The sequence below is a fragment of the Salvia splendens genome, chromosome 11 (genome assembly GCF_004379255.2).
Source record: "Salvia splendens isolate huo1 chromosome 11, SspV2, whole genome shotgun sequence".
Lineage (NCBI taxonomy): Eukaryota > Viridiplantae > Streptophyta > Magnoliopsida > Lamiales > Lamiaceae > Salvia > Salvia splendens.
The window spans coordinates 23,886,230-23,905,013 of record NC_056042.1 but is presented as its reverse complement, the minus strand read 5'-3'; the positions used below and the strand labels follow the sequence as shown (position 1 = coordinate 23,905,013).

Genomic DNA, 18,784 nt, shown 5'->3' with positions numbered 1-18,784 from the left:
AGATATGATTTTAATAACACATGTTTGATACCCTAGTTAATTTTTTTTCTAATAAACCCATTATGTTTGATAGAAAAGTTATGAAATCAGAAATAAATATGCAATCACAAATTTGACCTTATTAAATTTATTTATTTCCTACATTGTCCTTTTGCATTAACCTAATCAAATCTTCTAAATTTATATATACTTTACGTAGGAAACAAAAAGTTTTGGCTCTTTTTCCCCTCCTTGTTTCTCACGATTAGATTTGTCCTCCAAACCTAAATCAAATTTGTTTATTAAGTGTGTATATAACCACAATTCACTTGCAAATGATTTAAATACTCACATATACAAGGCATACCTTCAAAAAATTTACAAACAATATAATAATATGTTAAACAAAATTCATATTCTATGCACCCAAAACATTTTCAAGATGGTATGCAGCCCCAAAATTGTCAACATATTCATGAGCTACATAGTAAAATTTTGAAAAGTTTTTTACTCCAAAAAATGTCAGCATATCCATGAGTTACCCCCAATAAAATTACCATGAAAAACAAAATAAATACTACATCATTGGGAATAAATAAAGCTCTATTGTTGGCACACAAAAAAAGCAGACAATGTACAATTACACTGCATAAGAAATTAATGAAACAAATATATACAAATAGATATGCTTAACGAATTCTAAATCTCTAATTTGTGAAGTGCCTGCCCAAATGGGTTAATCCTAAAAAAACTGAAATTCTTGCTGAAAATTTATGAAACTATGGGATTTGAAAATTCATGAAACTACACTATCTGAAAATTCAAGTTACGCTAGAAATATTTCTGAAACTATTGTGCTAATCCTCAAACCAATTAACACATGTCACGCTAGAAAAATCTGACTATTAATAAACACTCACCGGATGCAATATTTGCAGATGTATCTTCTGTGATTTGCTTGAAGAGCGCTGGAAGAAAAGTATATTTTGATTCAAAGAGAGAATGAATTGAAAGAGCATTGGAAGAAAAGGGTATGAAGGAGATAAAATTTGTATTCTGGATTCATGAATAGAGGCAGATTACTATCCGAGGCAGATTACTATCCGAGGAATTTGGAGAGATACATATCGCTGATTTTGAAGCTGAATTTGCGGGCCGAGATGGGCTTTAGAGAAAATCAAGGGCTTGTAAGGTAGTGTAACTATGATACCAAACATATAGAAATGTATAGATACATATCTATATCTAGGTATTACTAACTTATCAGGCCCTAAATATTCTAACGCTGAAAAGATTCTAGGGGAGATGGGCCTTAAAAGTTAATTGGTGTACACATGAATATACACATGCACGTAGTCGGGCCACACTCATTTTCACAGGCCCATATGAAAATTTTCATTTTGTATCTAAGAATCGAGTTTGATAGAAAACAACCTTTTTCTAAGCTATTCAATAGTATTAGTCTGGCCCATATAGATAATTGTGAGAATCTAAAAAGAGATATCAAAATTAAAAATTAAATAGTAAACAAATGAAAAACTAATAGTACTCCCTCCATTTCTAAAAATAGAAATACATTTTTGGTTCGTTCTAAAACTAAAAAAAAATATTTTAAAAAATGGATATCTAGAACTAATTCTACTATTTTTTCTCCTCATCTCTTTTGTATTTTTCCAATTTAATAAAATTAATTAGCAATAATAAACTTTTAATATCATCAAGTAATTTATATAATAACTTTAAAATTAATTTTACCTATCAAAAAATTTAAATAACAATATTTAAAACAAAATAAAAGTAAAAAAAAGTAAAAAAAAGGAAACAATGTCGAGGTTCGAGTAATTACCGGTAGATGGGAATTAATTTTAATCATCTTTAAAAAAAATTAAAATAATTAAAAGAGGTCACATTTTCCAATTTCCAAAAATGCACTTAATCTAGTCATTAGTTAATATTAATGCACATGGATAACACTATGTGTCACGACCGCCCTTTAGGGTTAATAAATACGAGCGATCGTGATTAAAAGAACTTAATAAACAGACGAAGAAAACTAGGGTTTCAATAAAGAGTTTGACCAATAATTAATATTTAATAAAAAGGGGCCAAGAGGTTGGCATTATCCAAATAATTAGGTTCAAAGCTAAAAGATTGATGAGAAAAAAAACAATGTCTTAGCGGAAGCGTTCAAGAGAAAGAGTGACGTCATGTGTGGAGACACAACGACACTCATAGTTCACAACTAACCAAACCTTGCTTCAATTTTAAATTGCTCAACACCACCAATTGCTCGTCGCCGCTCAACCTGCACATAGGGAAAACACATGCAGGGCTGAGTACTTAATATACTCAGTGGGCTTATGCCAAAAACATTTGATGAAAGTTATGTCATCCATACCATAGTGAACTCAAGTTTTACATTTAGAAAATAAATATCATCGAGTATCACAAAACAATTTCATAGACTGGCCAGTCAAAATAATCTCCCCACTTTCTCAACAATCATTCAATCACATCCTCTTTCCATAGTGCGACGAAAGTGTGGCCACACTATTCGCCCACGAGACCGGCCGACTAGCAAGGACGGCTCACGATCCGACCTATGTACACTAGCCTGATAGGGTTTGCGGCCCTACTCAGACCCGAATTCGTTTAACATAGCCCTATAGCCTAATGGAGCGAACTCACAAACCAGGCATCAGGCAACAATCTCAACATAGTCCTATAGCCTAATGGAGCGAACTCACAAACTAGGCATCAAGCGACAATCTCATCATCAAAATAAACATGGCATGACATAACAATTTAAACCACCCTTATTCCACCATAATCATACTTTTGAAAGTGTAAAAGAGTTTAGTAAAAGAAAGCCCACCTCGACTGCTTAATTCTCAAGTACTCTCTTCCCTTTGGTATCACGATTCACTTGCGATGATTCACCTTTAACATTTAGATTATATATATATCAACACACTTTTCAAATAAATAAATAAAAATGCATGCATCCTAAGTAAAGTCTTTTATCTCGTTTCTCGATTTTCGCATATTTTCGATTATTCGGCGGCCGCTTGTGCCCATAATCCCCCCGTTGGCTCCTCGTCTTCCCTCCAAAATGTAGAAATTAATCCCAATATTTATTTAAGCGCGTAATTAAATTCCCGCAATTATTTCTCTTCAAATTAATTATTTCCGACATAAGATAAAATTATTCACTCTTTAAATTATTTCAGAGATTGATTAAATATTCGTCACGATTAATTATCGGCCCAAAACTTAATTATTTCCCCACCTTATATCTCCAATTTAATTAAGAGGCCCCAAATAAAAATAAAAGAGGGCCCAAACTTTAAATAAATCCTCCCATTTAATTATAAGGCCAAAGATTTTTTTTAAAAAAAACAAGGGCCCAAATCTACCAAAAAAAAAACAAATGGCCCAAAATCGACTCCCACATCCCCCACGTCTCTTTCTTCCTCTCTCTCCTTTTCTATCTCTTCGGCCAACTGATATCTCTCTCAATTTCCGTCGCCTTCTCCAGTTCACCCCTCGTCGCCGGCCTCCACTCACCGGGAAGACAAAAGGCGGCCGCCACGGTGCTGTCGGCGTAGTCGCCGGTCAGCTTCGACAGCCTCCGTCGCACGACACCGCTGCTGCTGTCGAGATCACGATGCCGCTGCCGCCGCTGCCGCCGCTGCCGTCGTACGCTGTCGCTGCCGCGTGAGTTGGAAGACTCCAGCGGCGCACGTCCCTCGACTTTCGTGTGGCGGTCTTTCGTCGACGATCTCTTCGCCGGCGGCTGCAAAACCACCAGCGGCTTCTCCTCCGCCGTATCCGGCACCTCCTCCTTCATGAGCGCCATGCGGAGCAGCTGCACCGCCGTGAAAAAACCCGAAAGGGTGCGGACAGGATTGGGTTCAAGTCGCCATGGGCTAGACGTTCGACAGCCACCGTTTCTCATCGTTTCAGCCCCGAAACAACTCCGAACAGCCCCGCACAACCCCGAAGATAAGTTCCAGTTCAATTTCGTTTGTGTGTTCCATTATAATTCAACTTTTCTTGCGTTTAAAGTTTGTAAGGTTAGAGGAGGGTTCGATTGGTATTAAATCCTTATGTTTTATTCACAACGTGAGGGTTCGGTCGAGAGTTGACAGATGGGAGTAACTAAGTCCATGAATTATATGAAAAGCTCACAAATTGAAGAATTGAAATTGCATACCATGCTCTTGTATGAAGTACAACATAAGGTTTTGAATTGGGAGGAAATATACCTTGAATAGGTTTCGAAAGAACAACTGATAGCTTCGTCTTTCAAGTCTTGTTTCACGGTTTCTGCCGGAAGAATATTGAATGAGTTGATTGAAAAAAAAACGTGTAAAATCGAGGGAAATTTCTACAGAATTACCTTGAATTAAGGTTGAGAGGAAAAGCCTTGTCTTCTTGATTGCAGAGATAGGAGAGAACGGTTTTTGGGAAGGAAATAATATAAAGGGAGGGGTGGTTTGGATGTGAGAGAGATTTAGGGAGTGATGGGGAATGGGCGGTTTTCTTTTAATCGTGGGATTAGGAAGATTTCAAAATTTTCCTTTTTTTATTTTGATCTAAATTGAATTTATTTGATATTTATTTGCAGATCACGGAGGAGAAAAATCTGTACATAATATTTAATTAAAATTTGAATTAATGCAGCCCACAATTTATTTATCACAGATTGAATTTCTATATTATTTATCCAATTTATTCGATTCAGCTCGCGAATCGAGTCCAATATATTTATTCCTCGCGGAAAGGAATTATTTTAAATTCACGTAGTAATTTATTTCACAAAACCCTAGTTCAGCGACAAATTCCACTTAACAATTAATTCACGGACCTTGCAATATTAATAGCATTAAATACAAGTACTTTAGGGTTCAAAACTTAGGTTTAGAAAAACGGGGCGTTACATCCTATCAACCTTAACAGAAATTTCGTCCCGAAATTTGTTACCCTCAAGTAAAGAGTTCTGGGTACAACGGGTCCCACTCCTTCAAGAAATTCATAAGGCCCAATAAATCGCGGCTTCAATTTGCCCTTGACGCCAAATCGTGCTATCCCTTTTGACGGGGATACCTTCAGGAAAACTTTGTCGCCAGCTTGGAATTGTAAGTCAGTTCGTCGGACATCCGCGTATGATTTCTGTCTGTCTTGAGCTTCTTTCACGAATTTTCCGAACGATTCCCACCATTTCTTCAACTGCATCGGGTCCAAGTATTCTTTTCTCGCCAACTTCGTCCTAGTAGAGCGGCAATCTACACTTTCTTCCGTATAATGCCTCATACGGTGCCATGTTTATCGTTGCCTGAAAACTGTTGTTGTAAGCGAATCCAATCAGTGGTAGTGCTGCCTCTCAGCTTCCTCCTAGGTCGAGTACCACGGCTCTCAACATATCCTCGAGAGTTTGGATCGTTCTCTCGGGCTGTCCATCAGTTTGTGGGTGGAACGCTGTGCTGAAGTTCAATTTGGTTCCAAGCTCTTTCTGTACACTTATCAAAAATCTTGAGGTAAAATTTGGGTCACGATCGGACGTGATAGTTGTTGGGACTCCATGCAATCAAACTATCTCCTTTATGTAAATTTGAGCCAGTTTGTTGGATCCATAGCTTATGAGAATCGGTATGAAATGCGCACTCTTGGTAAGTCGATCTATAATTACCCAAATAGCGGTGTTCCATCTCAGAGTCCTCGGCAATCCCGTCACAAAATCTATGGCGATGTGCTCCCATTTCCACTCAAGAATCTCTAGTGGTTGTAACTTTCCACGGTCGTTGATGTAGAGTCTTCACTTGCTGGCAATCTAAACATCTCTCAACGAATGACGATATGTCCATTTTCATACCATTCCACCAAAAGAACTTCTTCAGGTCTCGATACATTTCCGTACTTCCTGGGTGGGAGGTACAAGGAGTCTCATGTGCTTCACTCATAACCTCGTTTTTGAGCTTCTCGTTATCCGGCATGCATAGTCTTCATTCGAAAGTAAGGGCATTGTCACATTCTTCACTAAAACTCACAGATTCACCGGTACGCACTTCTACACGAATTGCCTCCAATTTCACATCCATCCGTTGTGCTTCAATAATTCTCGACCTTAGATCAGGTTCAACAGCTAAAGTGGCGATTCACGCTTCCACTGTTTCAGAAGCCCTCACCACTTCCAAACGCATCTTGCTAAACTCGCGAATTAGGCTTTCTTTTTTGGTGAGAAAAGTAGCCAGTTGGGAATGGTCCTTCCGGCTCAAAGCATCTGCCACTACATTTGCTTTGTTGGGGTGGTAATTGATGCTACAATCGTAGTCCTTCACCAACTCGAGCCATCTTCGTTGCCACATGTTCAAATCTTTCTGCTCGAAGAAATACTTTAGACTTTTGTGGTCTGTAAAGATATCACATCGAACTTCGTAGAGATGATGTCTCCAAATCTTTAAGGCGTGTACTACCGCTGCTAACTCCAAGTCGTGGGTTGGATAGTTCAACTCGTGTGGCCTCAATTGTCGTGATGCATAAGCAATCACTTTGTTGTTCTGCATCAACACACATCCAAGTCCCACCTTCGAAGTGTCAGTGTACACCACGTAGTTCACTCCAGGCTCTGGCATAGCTAGAATCGGTGCACTAGTTAGCTTTTCCTTTAACAGTTGAAACTTGCCTCACACTCTGGGGTCCAATTGACTTTTACCCCCTTCTTTAGTTGTTGGGTCATGGGTCTCAATATCTTGGAGAATCCCTCTATAAACCTTCGGTAGTATCCTGCCAAGCCTAGGAAACTACGAATCTCGTTCGGTGTTGAATGTGCTTTCCATTGTTGTACCGCCTCAACCTTGGCGGGATCCACTCGAATTCCTTCTGCCAACACAATGTGACCAAGGAAGTTTACTTACTTAAGTCAGAACTCGCACTTGCTAAATTTGGCATACAATTTCTCACTTCTCAACGTCTCCAAAGTGATTCGCAGGTGTTCCTCGTGTTCCTTCTCATCCTTCGAGTAGACGAGTACATCATCTATGAAGACCAAGACGAATTTATGAAAGTATGGATGAAGCACTCGATTCATCAAATCCATGAATACCGCAGGTGCATTCGTCAATCCAAACGGCATTACCACAAACTCATAGTGACCATATCTTGTGCGAAAAGCAGTCTTCGGTATGTCTTCTCTTCGGACTCTCAACTGATGGTATCCGGACCTTAAGTCCATCTTTGAGAACACACCGGCTCCTCGAAGTCGATCGAATAGGCCATCTATCCTCGGCAGTGGATATTTGTTCTTGAGAGTCATCTTGTTCAACTCTCTATAATCGATACACATTCTCAGCGTTCCGTCATTCTTCTTCAAAAATAGTATTGGTGCACCCCAACATGGCACACTGAATTTGATGAAACCCAGGTTTTACAGTTCTTGCAGTTGCATCTTGAGTTCTTCCAACTCCTTAGTCATCATTTTGTATGTTGTCCTAGATTTTTAGGGTTGATCATGGCTCCAAGTCAATTGTAAACTACGACTGTCTATTTGTCAGGAAAGGTAATCCAACATGACTTTTCTTAAAGATCCTAATCTCATGTCTATAATAAAGATAACTTATTTTTCCATTTTCACTTTCGGTCCACTTCATCAGGATGTGAACATATCACTGAAAACTTGTTCCAACATTCCCTCCATTTTCTTCCAATGCGAAAATTCTTATAATAATATTCCTAATTCTCTACTTTGGTTGAGGAGGTGGTGGGGATACCACGCGTTCTTTCTTTCGATCCCTTTCCTGCTCGACATATCTTGACTCGAACGTTTCCCTCTTTGTTGATGGTGTCACCTTGTTAACATGCTCTTATTTTCTCGGCAATTGTCGTATTGTAGCAGTGATCTTTAAATACTCATTTCCTCGTTGCTCACTTAGTTTTATTCATCATCCTCGTATCGATCGATCAACTATTTTCACCTAGATCTCTACACCGTATAAGACGATCAAGCCCATGTGCGTAAAATTTTCTTAACATTTTTTTTTCAATTATCTATGTACATAACAAGACATTTAATTTCTAGTTCGTCACAAGCGGTTCATAAATGCGAAATATTCCTCGTCTCGTTCTATTGGTCATGTCTACACTTCTGGTTGGTATATCATCTCAGTGCGTGTCGGTCTATAAAACTTATTTCCATGTGTATCTTAAAAGATCAAGCTTTTGCCTTTCTCTACAATGTTGCATCAAGAACTCCGAATATGTATCAAGAACTCAAAATTTAGTCAAACAGTCTTAACTTGGATATGGACTGATTTCAAATTATAACAACACTGCTAAAACGTCTTTAAATTGGAAGAGTTAGAAATCACTCAAGGAAACAAGAATTACAATTTCAGCTCTTTTGCTTTGAATCTCCACACTAACTCGCAACAATTGGTTTGGATTATCCCAACAAAGCTTGAAAGAACATAAGGTAGGTCATGAAAATAGGATGAGATTGAAATAGATCTCAATTCCAGTGGTAGGCTACCAAAAAGATTATTCAGTTGTCCGATCAATTTTGAAAGGTCCATACATCAATGGATAATGTCCCAAACATGTCATGGCCAGAAATGATCAGTTGCATCAGGATTTAGAAATGTAGGCAGTTTCCACGAAGCAATACTAATCATGGTTCAACGAAGATCAAAATATGGAATAATGATATCACATCAATGGATTCACAGGTTTGCAACCAACGTGAAGTGAACTTTTTAGGAAAATCAGCTAGATCGAACACGTTAAGGAAAAAGAGAACACGATAGCCTTAACTTGGTGTTGCAGAAAGAAATATCATTGAGCATGAAACAATATATGTAGTGAAACTGAGCTAAAAAGAATTTCACTTCTGCAAGAAAGAACTTGCCGCATGGATAGTTACGAAATAAAAAGGTGTACAAAAGTTCCAAGAAGATATTTCCACCCTTTGAAGATACATATATGGGAGATGTGATTTCATACTGAAGGTCCTAACTGCAAACAACTTTAGGAATGAAGTTCAATGAAGGAAGCTCATAAGGTCAAAATACTGTCCTTACGAAAGATGAATCAAAGAAGACTACTAATCAAGATATCCAAAGTTACAAAGGCAAGCACTAATTTTCAAGAACTGAAAGTGAGTCATGACTCGATATAGGGGAAAAAAATATAATGGGCGTTACTTGCAAAACATGAGTCAACCAAGGCGTTTAAATGGATAAGGGCTCAGGTTATTCAATATATATCGAAAAGAATTTAGAATCCAAGTAAGTACTGTTGATTTAAAATAATTCATTCTAGCTACGAAGGACGCACTCCCTAGTCCATTTTTCGCGAGCCTGAACATGGTAATAACATTCTAAGAAACCTTGGACTCCAAGTTGAGATTCATCGTGTCATTACAACTAATAACAGTAGTCGAAAGCCATATCTTCATAATATTCTTTGCACGTAATAACAGTCATTCTCTTGAAACGTTGTAGTTATACTCGCGCTCCTCAACCTGCTATAACGGTCGTTTCGTCGCATCGCCACTTTTGACATATGATTGGATTTATCTTATTAGATCGCAGGTATGATCTCTACCTTCGTTGTAGGATTACATCATTTCGCATCTCTTCTTGCCTCGAACATTTTCTCATTTGGAACATCTCTTCAATTTGCACTTCTTCTTTTCTTACTCTTTATCATATACTGCGTCTTTTCGTATTCTCCTGGTTCTTCTCATTCAGGGAAAAACAATACTGAATTTGTAATCATTCAATAAAGTTCGAGTTCACACCACATATTTCCATTTGTCCTATCACTCGGAAAAGTGATATTGCAGTTGTCAACAACTAAATTCGATATCGTTCAATCTAACATACTTCTTAGGCACTCTATGTTCGCATACAAAGTTCATATCGTCATATTTCACTATCACCAACAATTTCATAATATACTTCATACTTCAACGCCAATAGACCATCAATTAATACGTGTTTCACACATTAAGCTTGCTCCAACAGTTCGTGTCATTCCAAGAAATAGAAAAAAAAAATTCCATGGTCCACCGACCTCCATCCCCACTCTTGATCTACTTGCCTCGTATCTTGACAAAATAGGGGTTCGCCCCAACTTTCAGATTCTCGTATCTTTTCATTGCTCAGAAAGCAATAGGTAAGTTTTTAACTTAGAACTACAGTTCGCACAGTCAACTAGGCCTACATCTTAGGCACTCTAAGTTCACAACACATTTCATCATTTCGTAGATAAAAACTATCACATTAAAAGTCATGCATACTCCAGATAAATAAGTATTATAACACACAACATTTTCACATCTCAAAGCAAAACACTTTCACACTTTACATTTACATTCAAAATTTTTGAAATAAAATTTTCTTCAAACTCTCACACTTTCCTCAAACTTTCACATCTCACTTTCAACTTTAGAGTAAAAGTTTTGACTCAAAACTCAAAACATCATTGAACATCCACTTTCATCTTTCATGTAAAACAAACAATCCATCATTCCTCTTCACAACTTGCTATTTTTTCAAACATCACTAAATACTCTTCTCAAATTGAAATCGATCCCTCATGGGAAGATTCTACTTCCTCGTTCTTATTAAAATTTTCTCCTCTCTTTCTCAATTTTTTTTTCTCATCTTCCTTTCTCCAAAACTTTCTCATAAAAGTTTTCTCACAAAAATATATATTACCTCTTTCTTCGCGGTTGGGCGTGACAAGTTGTGGTGTTGAGCCTTTGATGTTTAACGCTTTAGCCAATTAATACAAGTATAGTTTTTTTTACTCGAAAAGACTCATGGGTCCAGAGCGGAAAGAAACTGAGGCTCTGATACCAAACTGTCACGACCGCCCTTTAGGGTTAATAAATACGAGCGATCGTGATTAAAAGAACTTAATAAACAGACGAAGAAAACTAGGGTTTCAATAAAGAGTTTGACCAATAATTAATATTTAATAAAAAGGGGCCAATAGGTTGACATTATCCAAATAATTAGGTTCAAAGCTAAAAGATTGATGAGAAAAAAAAACAATGTCTTAGCGGAAGCGTTCAAGAGAAAGAGTGACATCATGTGTGGAGACACAACGACACTCATAGTTCACAACTAACCAAACCTTGCTTCAATTTTAAATTGCTCAACACCACCAATTGCTCGTCGCCGCTCAACCTGCACATAGGGAAAATACATGCAAGGCTGAGTACTTAATATACTCAGTGGGCTTATGCCGAAAATATTTGATGAAAGTTATGTCATCCATACCATAGTGAACTCAAGTTTTACATTTAGAAAAGAAATATCATCGAGTATCACAAAACAATTTCATACACTGGCCAGTCAAAATAATCTCCCCACTTTCTCAACAATCATTCAATCACATCCTCTTTCCATAGTGCGACGAAAGTGTGGCCACACTATTCGCCCACGAGACCGGCCGACTAGCAAGGACGGCTCACGATCCCACCTGTGTACACTAGCCTGATAGGGTTTGAGGCCCTACTCAGACCCGAATTCGTTTAACATAGCCCTATAGCCTAATGGAGCGAACTCACAAACTAGGCATCAGGCAACAATCTCAACATAGCCCTATAGCCTAATGGAGCGAACTCACAAACTAGGCATCAGACGACAATCTCATCATCAAAATAAACATGGCATGACATAACAATTTAAACCACCCTTATTCCACCATAATCATACTTTTGAAAGCGTAAAAGAGTTTAGTAAAAGAAAGCCCACCTCGACTGCTTAATTCTCAAGTACTCTCTTCCCTTTGGTATCACGATTCACTTGCGATGATTCACCTTTAACATTCAGATTATATATATATATCAACACACTTTTCAAATAAATAAATAAAAATGCATGCATCCTAAGTAAAGTCTTTTATCTCATTTCTTGATTTTTGCATATTTTCGATTATTCGGCGGCCGCTTGTGCCCATAATCCGCCCGTTAGCTCCTCGTACTTCCCTCCAAAATGTAGAAATTAATCCCAATATTTATTTAAGAGCGTAATTAAATTCCCGCAATTATTTCTCTTCAAATTAATTATTTCCGACATAAGATAAAATTATTCACTCTTTAAATTATTTCAGAGATTGATTAAATATTCGTCACGATTAATTATCGGCTCAAAACTTAATTATTTCCCCACCTTATATCTCCAATTTAATTAAGAGGCCCCAAATAAAAATAAAAGAGGGCCCAAACTTTAAATAAATCCTCCCATTTAATTATAAGGCCCAAAGATTTTTTTAAAAAATAATAAGGGCCCAAATCTACCAAAAAAAAAAACAAATGGCCCAAAATCAACTCCCACATCCCCCCACGTCTCTCTCTCCCTCTCTATCTCTTCGGCCAACTGATATCTCTCTCAATTTCCGTCGCCTTCTCCAGTTCACCCCTCGTCGCCGGCCTCCACTCGCCGGGAAGACAAAAGGCAGTCGCCAGCGCAGTCGCCGGTCAGCTTCGACAGCCTCCGTCGCACGACACCGCTGCTGCTGTCCAGATCACGATGTCGCTGCCGCCGCTGCCGTCGTACGCTGCCGCCGCTGCCGTCGTACGCTGCCGCCGCTGCCGTCGTACGCTGCCGCCGCTGCCGTCGTACGCCGTCGCTGCTGGTCGCGGTCCGTCGCACGCTGTCGCTGCCGCGTGAGTTGGAAGACTCCAGCGGCGCACGTCCCTCGACTTTCGTGTGGCGGTCTTTTGTCGACGATCTCTTCGCCGGCAGCTGCAAAACCACCAGCGGCTTCTCCTCCGCCGTATCCGGCACCTCCTCCTTCATGAGCGCCATGCGGAGCGGCTGCACCGCCGTGAAAAAACCCGAAAGGGTGCGGACAGGATTGGGTTCAAGTCGCCATGGGCTAGACGTTCGACAGCCACCGTTTCTCATCGTTTCAGCCCCGAAACAACCCCGAACAGCCCCGCACAACCCCGAAGATAAGTTCCAGTTCAATTTCGTTTGTGTGTTCCATTAAAATTCAACTTTTCTTGCGTTTAAAGTTTGTAAGGTTAGAGTAGGGTTCGATTGGTATTAAATCCTTATGTTTTATTCACAACGTGATGGTTCGGTCGAGAGTTGAGAGATGGGAGTAACTAAGTCCATGAATTATATGAAAAGCTCACAAATTGAAGAATTGAAATTGTATACCATGCTCTTGTATGAAGTACAACATAAGGTTTTGAATTGGGAGGAAATATACCTTGAATAGGTTTCGAAAGAACAACTGATAGCTTCGTCTTTCAAGTCTTGTTTCACGGTTTCTGCCGGAAGAATATTGAATGAGTTGATTGAAAAAAAACTTGTAAAATCGAGGGAAATTTCTACAGAATTACCTTGAATTAAGGTTGAGAGGAAAAGTCTTGTTTTCTTGATTGCAGAGATAGGAGAGAACGGTTTTTGGGAAGGAAATAATATAAAGGGAGGGGTGGTTTGGATGTGAGAGAGATTTAGGGAGTGATGGGGAAGGGGCGGTTTTCTTTTAATCGTGGGATTAGGAAGATTTCAAAATTTTCCTTTTTTTTATTTTGAACTAAATTGAATTTATTTGATATTTATTTGCAGATCACGGAGAAGGAAAATCTCTACATAATATTTAATTAAAATTTAAATTAATGCAGCCCACAATTTATTTATCACAGATTGAATTTCTATATTATTTATCCAATTTATTCGATTTAGCTCGCGAATCGAGTCCAATATATTTATTCCTCACGGAAAGGAATTATTTTAAATTTACGTAGTAATTTATTTCACAAAACCCTAGTCCAGCGACAAATTCCACTTAACAATTAATTCATGGACTTCGCAATATTAATAGCATTAAATACAAGTACTTTAGGGTTCAAAACTTAGGTTTCGAAAAACGGGGCGTTACACTATGTATGTCCTCTGAAAATAAAGTTTTTTTCCTTTTTAGTTTGTCATTGGAAATAGATACTTTCTTTTGTACTCCCTCCATTCTATATTAATAGAGTCATTTTTCTATTTTAGAAAGTTCCAAATTAATTAAGTCATTTCTATTTATGGAAAAAAGTAATTATCTCTCTTACTTTATTATCTCTTATTTTATTCACCAACCATTTAACATGTTATTCTTGAATCGATGCTGAATAGAAATACCTCTATTAACATGGAACGGAGGGAGTAGGAAATTTCTTTCTTTCTATTGTGGTAATTAACATACTTTTCTTTCTATTACTCTCTTACTTTATCAATTTTGTATTAAAATTCGTATCGTTTCAAATATTTTTATTTTTAAAAAACGGAGGAGAGAATAGTCCAAAAAATTAAAATTTTTAAGGTAAAATAAATTAAAGTAAATCACTAAGTTTTTATTAATATTTTCTGTTTACAGCCCGTATTATAATTGTTTAGCATTACTTATTTTCTAAAATTGGATGTCAACTAATGCGGACGGAGGGACCATCAATTACAAGCATAATTCTATTTCTAAAATAAGCAAAACACAGTGGACTACCTAATCAAATTGTCTTTCCATCAAAATATAATCATTTTAAGCCCATCCATATGTTAATTACAAGGCCAAGCAATCCTATTTCTAAAACTGGCACGATATTTTCAGTGGACTCTCTTAACGGAATTATTATTCTCAGTTGAGTTTCTCATAAAATTATTATTTAAAGGCATTTCAGAAACCCTTTCTCCTTACAAACCAAAAATGGTGTTGGCTGTGCTACTCTCCGCCTCCATCTTCCTCAACAAATGGCACCGCAGCAACTCCCCGAAGCTCCCGCTCCTCGGAAACCTCCACCAGTGGGCTCAGCCTTCCACAAATCCATCCAGTCACTCTCCCTCCGCTACGGCCCCCTCATGCTTCTCCACTTCGGCAAGGTCCCCTTCCTCATCGCCTCCTCAGCTGAGGAGGCGGCGCGTGAGATCATGAAACACTCAAACCGGCCCCAGCTCAGCATCGCGAGCCGGCTGTTCTACAACAACCGGGGCGTGGCGTTCGCGCCGTATGGAGAGTACTGGCGGCAGAACCGTAGCATATGCGTGCTTCATCTGCTGAGCAGCAAAATGGTTCAGTCCTATCGCCGCGTGAGGGAGGAAGAGACTTCCCTCTTGGTCGAAAAGATCAGAAAATTGGGTGCTTCTTCAAAGCCTGTGAACTTGAACGGCCTCATTCAGTCTCTGACGAATGATGTGATTAGTAGGGTGGCGATGGGGAAGAAGTATGGTTTGGGGAGTGATACGAGGGAGATTTATGAGGATCTTGGGTTGTTGTTGTCGATTGTACCTCTGTGGGAGTACATTCCGTGTTTGAATTGGACTAGAAGGTTTGATGGTTTGGATAAGAGAGTAGATAGAGTGGCTAAGGAGATGGATGGATAAGTTTCTGGAATCTGTGCTTCAAGAACATAGGGTTAGGGAGAGGTGATGGTGGTGATCTGGATTTTGTGGACGTATTGCTGAGAGAATGCCACCCGCAGCCCCATTGAAGATGACTCTATCAAAGGCTTCGTTTTGGTATGAATACTTTTCCTTTACATTTCTATGCTTTCTTATAGAAACAAAATAATGTTAGGAGTCTGACTAATTTTTCGTTTTCTTACTTTGGCTCAACACTGAGTTATAAAAACTTTTATGGAAAATGGATGGAAGAAGTTAGTGGAATGTGAATGAAGTAAGCTAGTTATATTTAAAATCTATTTATCATAAATGTTATAAATGAACACAATTGTTGATAACTTTCATCAATTTAATTTACGGTAGAAAAAGAACTAAAGCAGTTTTGGTTGGGGTTGTTTCATCTTATTCTATCTGCCCCAGTATGTATATATGTGTGATTAATTTTTCTATTGAAGGATATGTTTGCTGCTTGGAACTGATACGTCATTCACAACTCTTGAGTGGGCGATGTCGGAGCTGATACGAAATCTGAAAGCTATGAAAACTTTGCAAAATGAAGTGAGAGAAGTAGCTGGAAGCAAGGAAGAAATTAATGAGCAAGACTTGGATAAAATGCCTTATTTGAAAGCGGTGTTGAAGGAGAATCTAAGGATGCATCCACCGGTTCTAGTGCTAAGCCCTCGTGAATTAATTAAAGACACAAAAGTATTGGGCTATGACGTTGCATTTGGTACGCGTGTGATGATTAATGTTGGGGCAATTTCAAAGGACCCGTCACTGTGGGAAAATCCTGAGGAATTTCGTCCGGAGAGGTTCCTTGAATCAAGCAGAGACTTCAGAAGTCTGCATTTTGAGTTTATTCCGTTTGGGGCAGGCAGGAGGGGCTGCCCTGGTACTACGTTCGCAGTGGCGGTGATTGAGCTTGCATTAGCCAAGTTGGTATACAAATTTGACTTCACATTGCCTAATGGAGAAAAATGGAAGAGTTAGATATGAGTGAATCTAATGCAATCACAGTCCATAAAAAGTCTCCTTTAATTGTGGTAGCTACTCCACATGTTTGTTAGGTAATGCAGTTTTATTTTAAAAATTGGACTGGATCAATTGGTTCAACTATGAACTGATGTGTTGCCCCGTCTAATTTAGACATAAAGACTGCATAATAATTGTAACATCTTGTACCGAAAAAGGTGAAATTGCAGATATATTGCATATGAAATTATTCCATAATATCCATGAATTTTGTGTATAATGCAATGCAGTGCTATTACATATGTAAACATGCTTCTTTTGAATGTTGCATGCATTACATATATATGTATGCACTAAGATTAATGCATTTATGTAGTTTTGAATTCATTGAGCTGTTCGTTTCATTTTTTATGATTTTATAACTAGATAATGTAACAACAATTGAATTGGTGGAGTGGTAACTCTGTGATGAAGTTGGACTTACATTCATGAGGTCTAGTGTTCAAATAACACTGATAACGCCGTCTTCCTCTGTTTCTTGTCATATTTGTATGTGGATAAATGGCCCAACTTGGCAATAGCAAGCTCAACAATAGCCACTGCAAATGTAATCCCGGGGCAGCCCCTCCGGCCAGATCTAAATGGGATCAACTCGAAATGCAGGCCTTTGTAATCTATGTTCGTATCAAGGAACCTCTCTGGATAAAATTCTTCAGGATTTTCCCATAGGCACGGACCCCTAGCAATTGCCCAAGCATTGATCAGGACACGCGTGCCAGATGCAACGTCGTAACCTAGTACTTTTGTGTCATGAGTTGATTCTCGAGGGATTAGTAATGGGACGGGTAAATGCAGCCTTAGACTCTCCTTGATCACTGCTTTTAGATAAGGCATTTTTTTGTCTTCCTCTTCTATTATCCCCTTGCTTTCGACAACCTTTCTTACTTCGTTTTGCAGAGTTTTCATGGTTGTTGGATTCCTTATCAGCTCCACCATTGTCCACTTTATAGTTGTTGATGATGTATCGGTTCCAGCAACAAACATGTTCTGTAATAATTAAGAATAAAAAGCAATTAATGTTTTAGAAAATAGACCAACAAGCAAACCAACAAGACTATTGGTTAGTGGTGCAAGTACCTAAACTTTCTTTACTGACAACTATGATAGTTACCATTATAACAGTAAAGTTAGACAATTGTTTCACACTATATTAAACTCATTTTGGTTTATTTGTTAAAATGTGTATCATGGTGCAAGGATGGAAAGAACCCGAACATAAATATACATGAAGATGTAGAAGAAAACTTAGGAAAATATAGGTGTTTTTGTTTAGCTTTACAATTTCATAGATATCATTGTATACTTTCACCGTCTAAAATAAAAGATATTTTAGGGTCGGCACAAATTTATTAAATTCGTACAATTGATAAAGTAAGAGATTCATCGAAAGAAAAATAATTAGAGTAGGAGAATGGGTTAGTCTTATCCTTGATACTGGAAAAAAAATTACCAAAAATAAAATTGACAATTTATAATCGATGAACTAAAATAGGAAGAGTCTCTATTTTATGAGACAAATATAATATTTAATTTCATAAAGGCTTAAAATCCTTTCATAAGAAATAGTAGCAAATATTTCCCTCTCATTGTATACCACCCCGATGTCGTTCATGAAATACTGTTACTTAAATTATACTCCCTCCGTCCATGAAATATTGTCCAAGTTTGACTCGGCACGGTTATATATTAGTTTTATAAAAGAATGTGAGTGTAAAGAGTTAGTGGAAAATGAGGTCCATTTACCAAAAATAGAAAGAAAAAAAGAACAAAGTGGGCAACTTTTCACGGGCGGGCTAAAGCAAAACTGGACAACATTTCATGGTCGGAGGGAGTAATTGTATAATAGTATATATTTTCAACAATAATTATTTAAATATTTTTTATTTAATATAATTCTTTTTTATATTCGACCCTTCGAATTTATATTTCTTGATCTGATCCATCACTAGTTATTACTGAAACGAAAAAAAAACTTATTGTAACAGCTGAAAAATGAAGTTATGACTGAGAAATATTTTAGATTATAAAATTTCAATGGGGATGAAATTTTCCAAGAGTTATATAAAAAACTTTAATTTCTGAATATTAGGGAATTCCAGCAATAAAAGAATTTTATCTTATTTTATTAATCAATTTATTCTCACACGAAATAGTACAAACTAAATTATCGGTGGAAAACCATTTTATCAAGTTGGGCTTGGAAATTACCATATCGTGAACAAAATACGGGTCATGGATGATCCGAACCGCCAAACCCGATTTAAATCTGGTATATGTAGACTGTAGTTCAGCTTGCTTTCTTGGGCAGAAAGAATCTACGCGAAACCTACAAAACGGAATCCGGCGAGAAGATATATCATATATCTTGAAGAGAA

The 18,784-nt window shown here is 37.9% G+C and overlaps 1 protein-coding gene across 1 annotated transcript; it reads left to right on the top strand.

Annotated features, from left to right (window-relative positions):
- Window positions 1–14,729: 14,729 nt before the first annotated feature.
- On the top strand, window positions 14,730–15,359 carry LOC121754636 (cytochrome P450 71A6-like). The gene has a single exon (XM_042149960.1). It carries the CDS (start codon window positions 14,730–14,732, stop codon window positions 15,357–15,359), a length of 630 nt encoding a protein of 209 aa, XP_042005894.1.
- Window positions 15,360–18,784: the final 3,425 nt, after the last annotated feature.

Excerpts from the sequence above, each read along its gene's own strand:
- LOC121754636 (XM_042149960.1), top strand. The coding sequence starts at position 14,730 with ATGGCACCGCAGCAACTCCCCGAAGCTCCCGCTCCTCGGAAACCTCCA.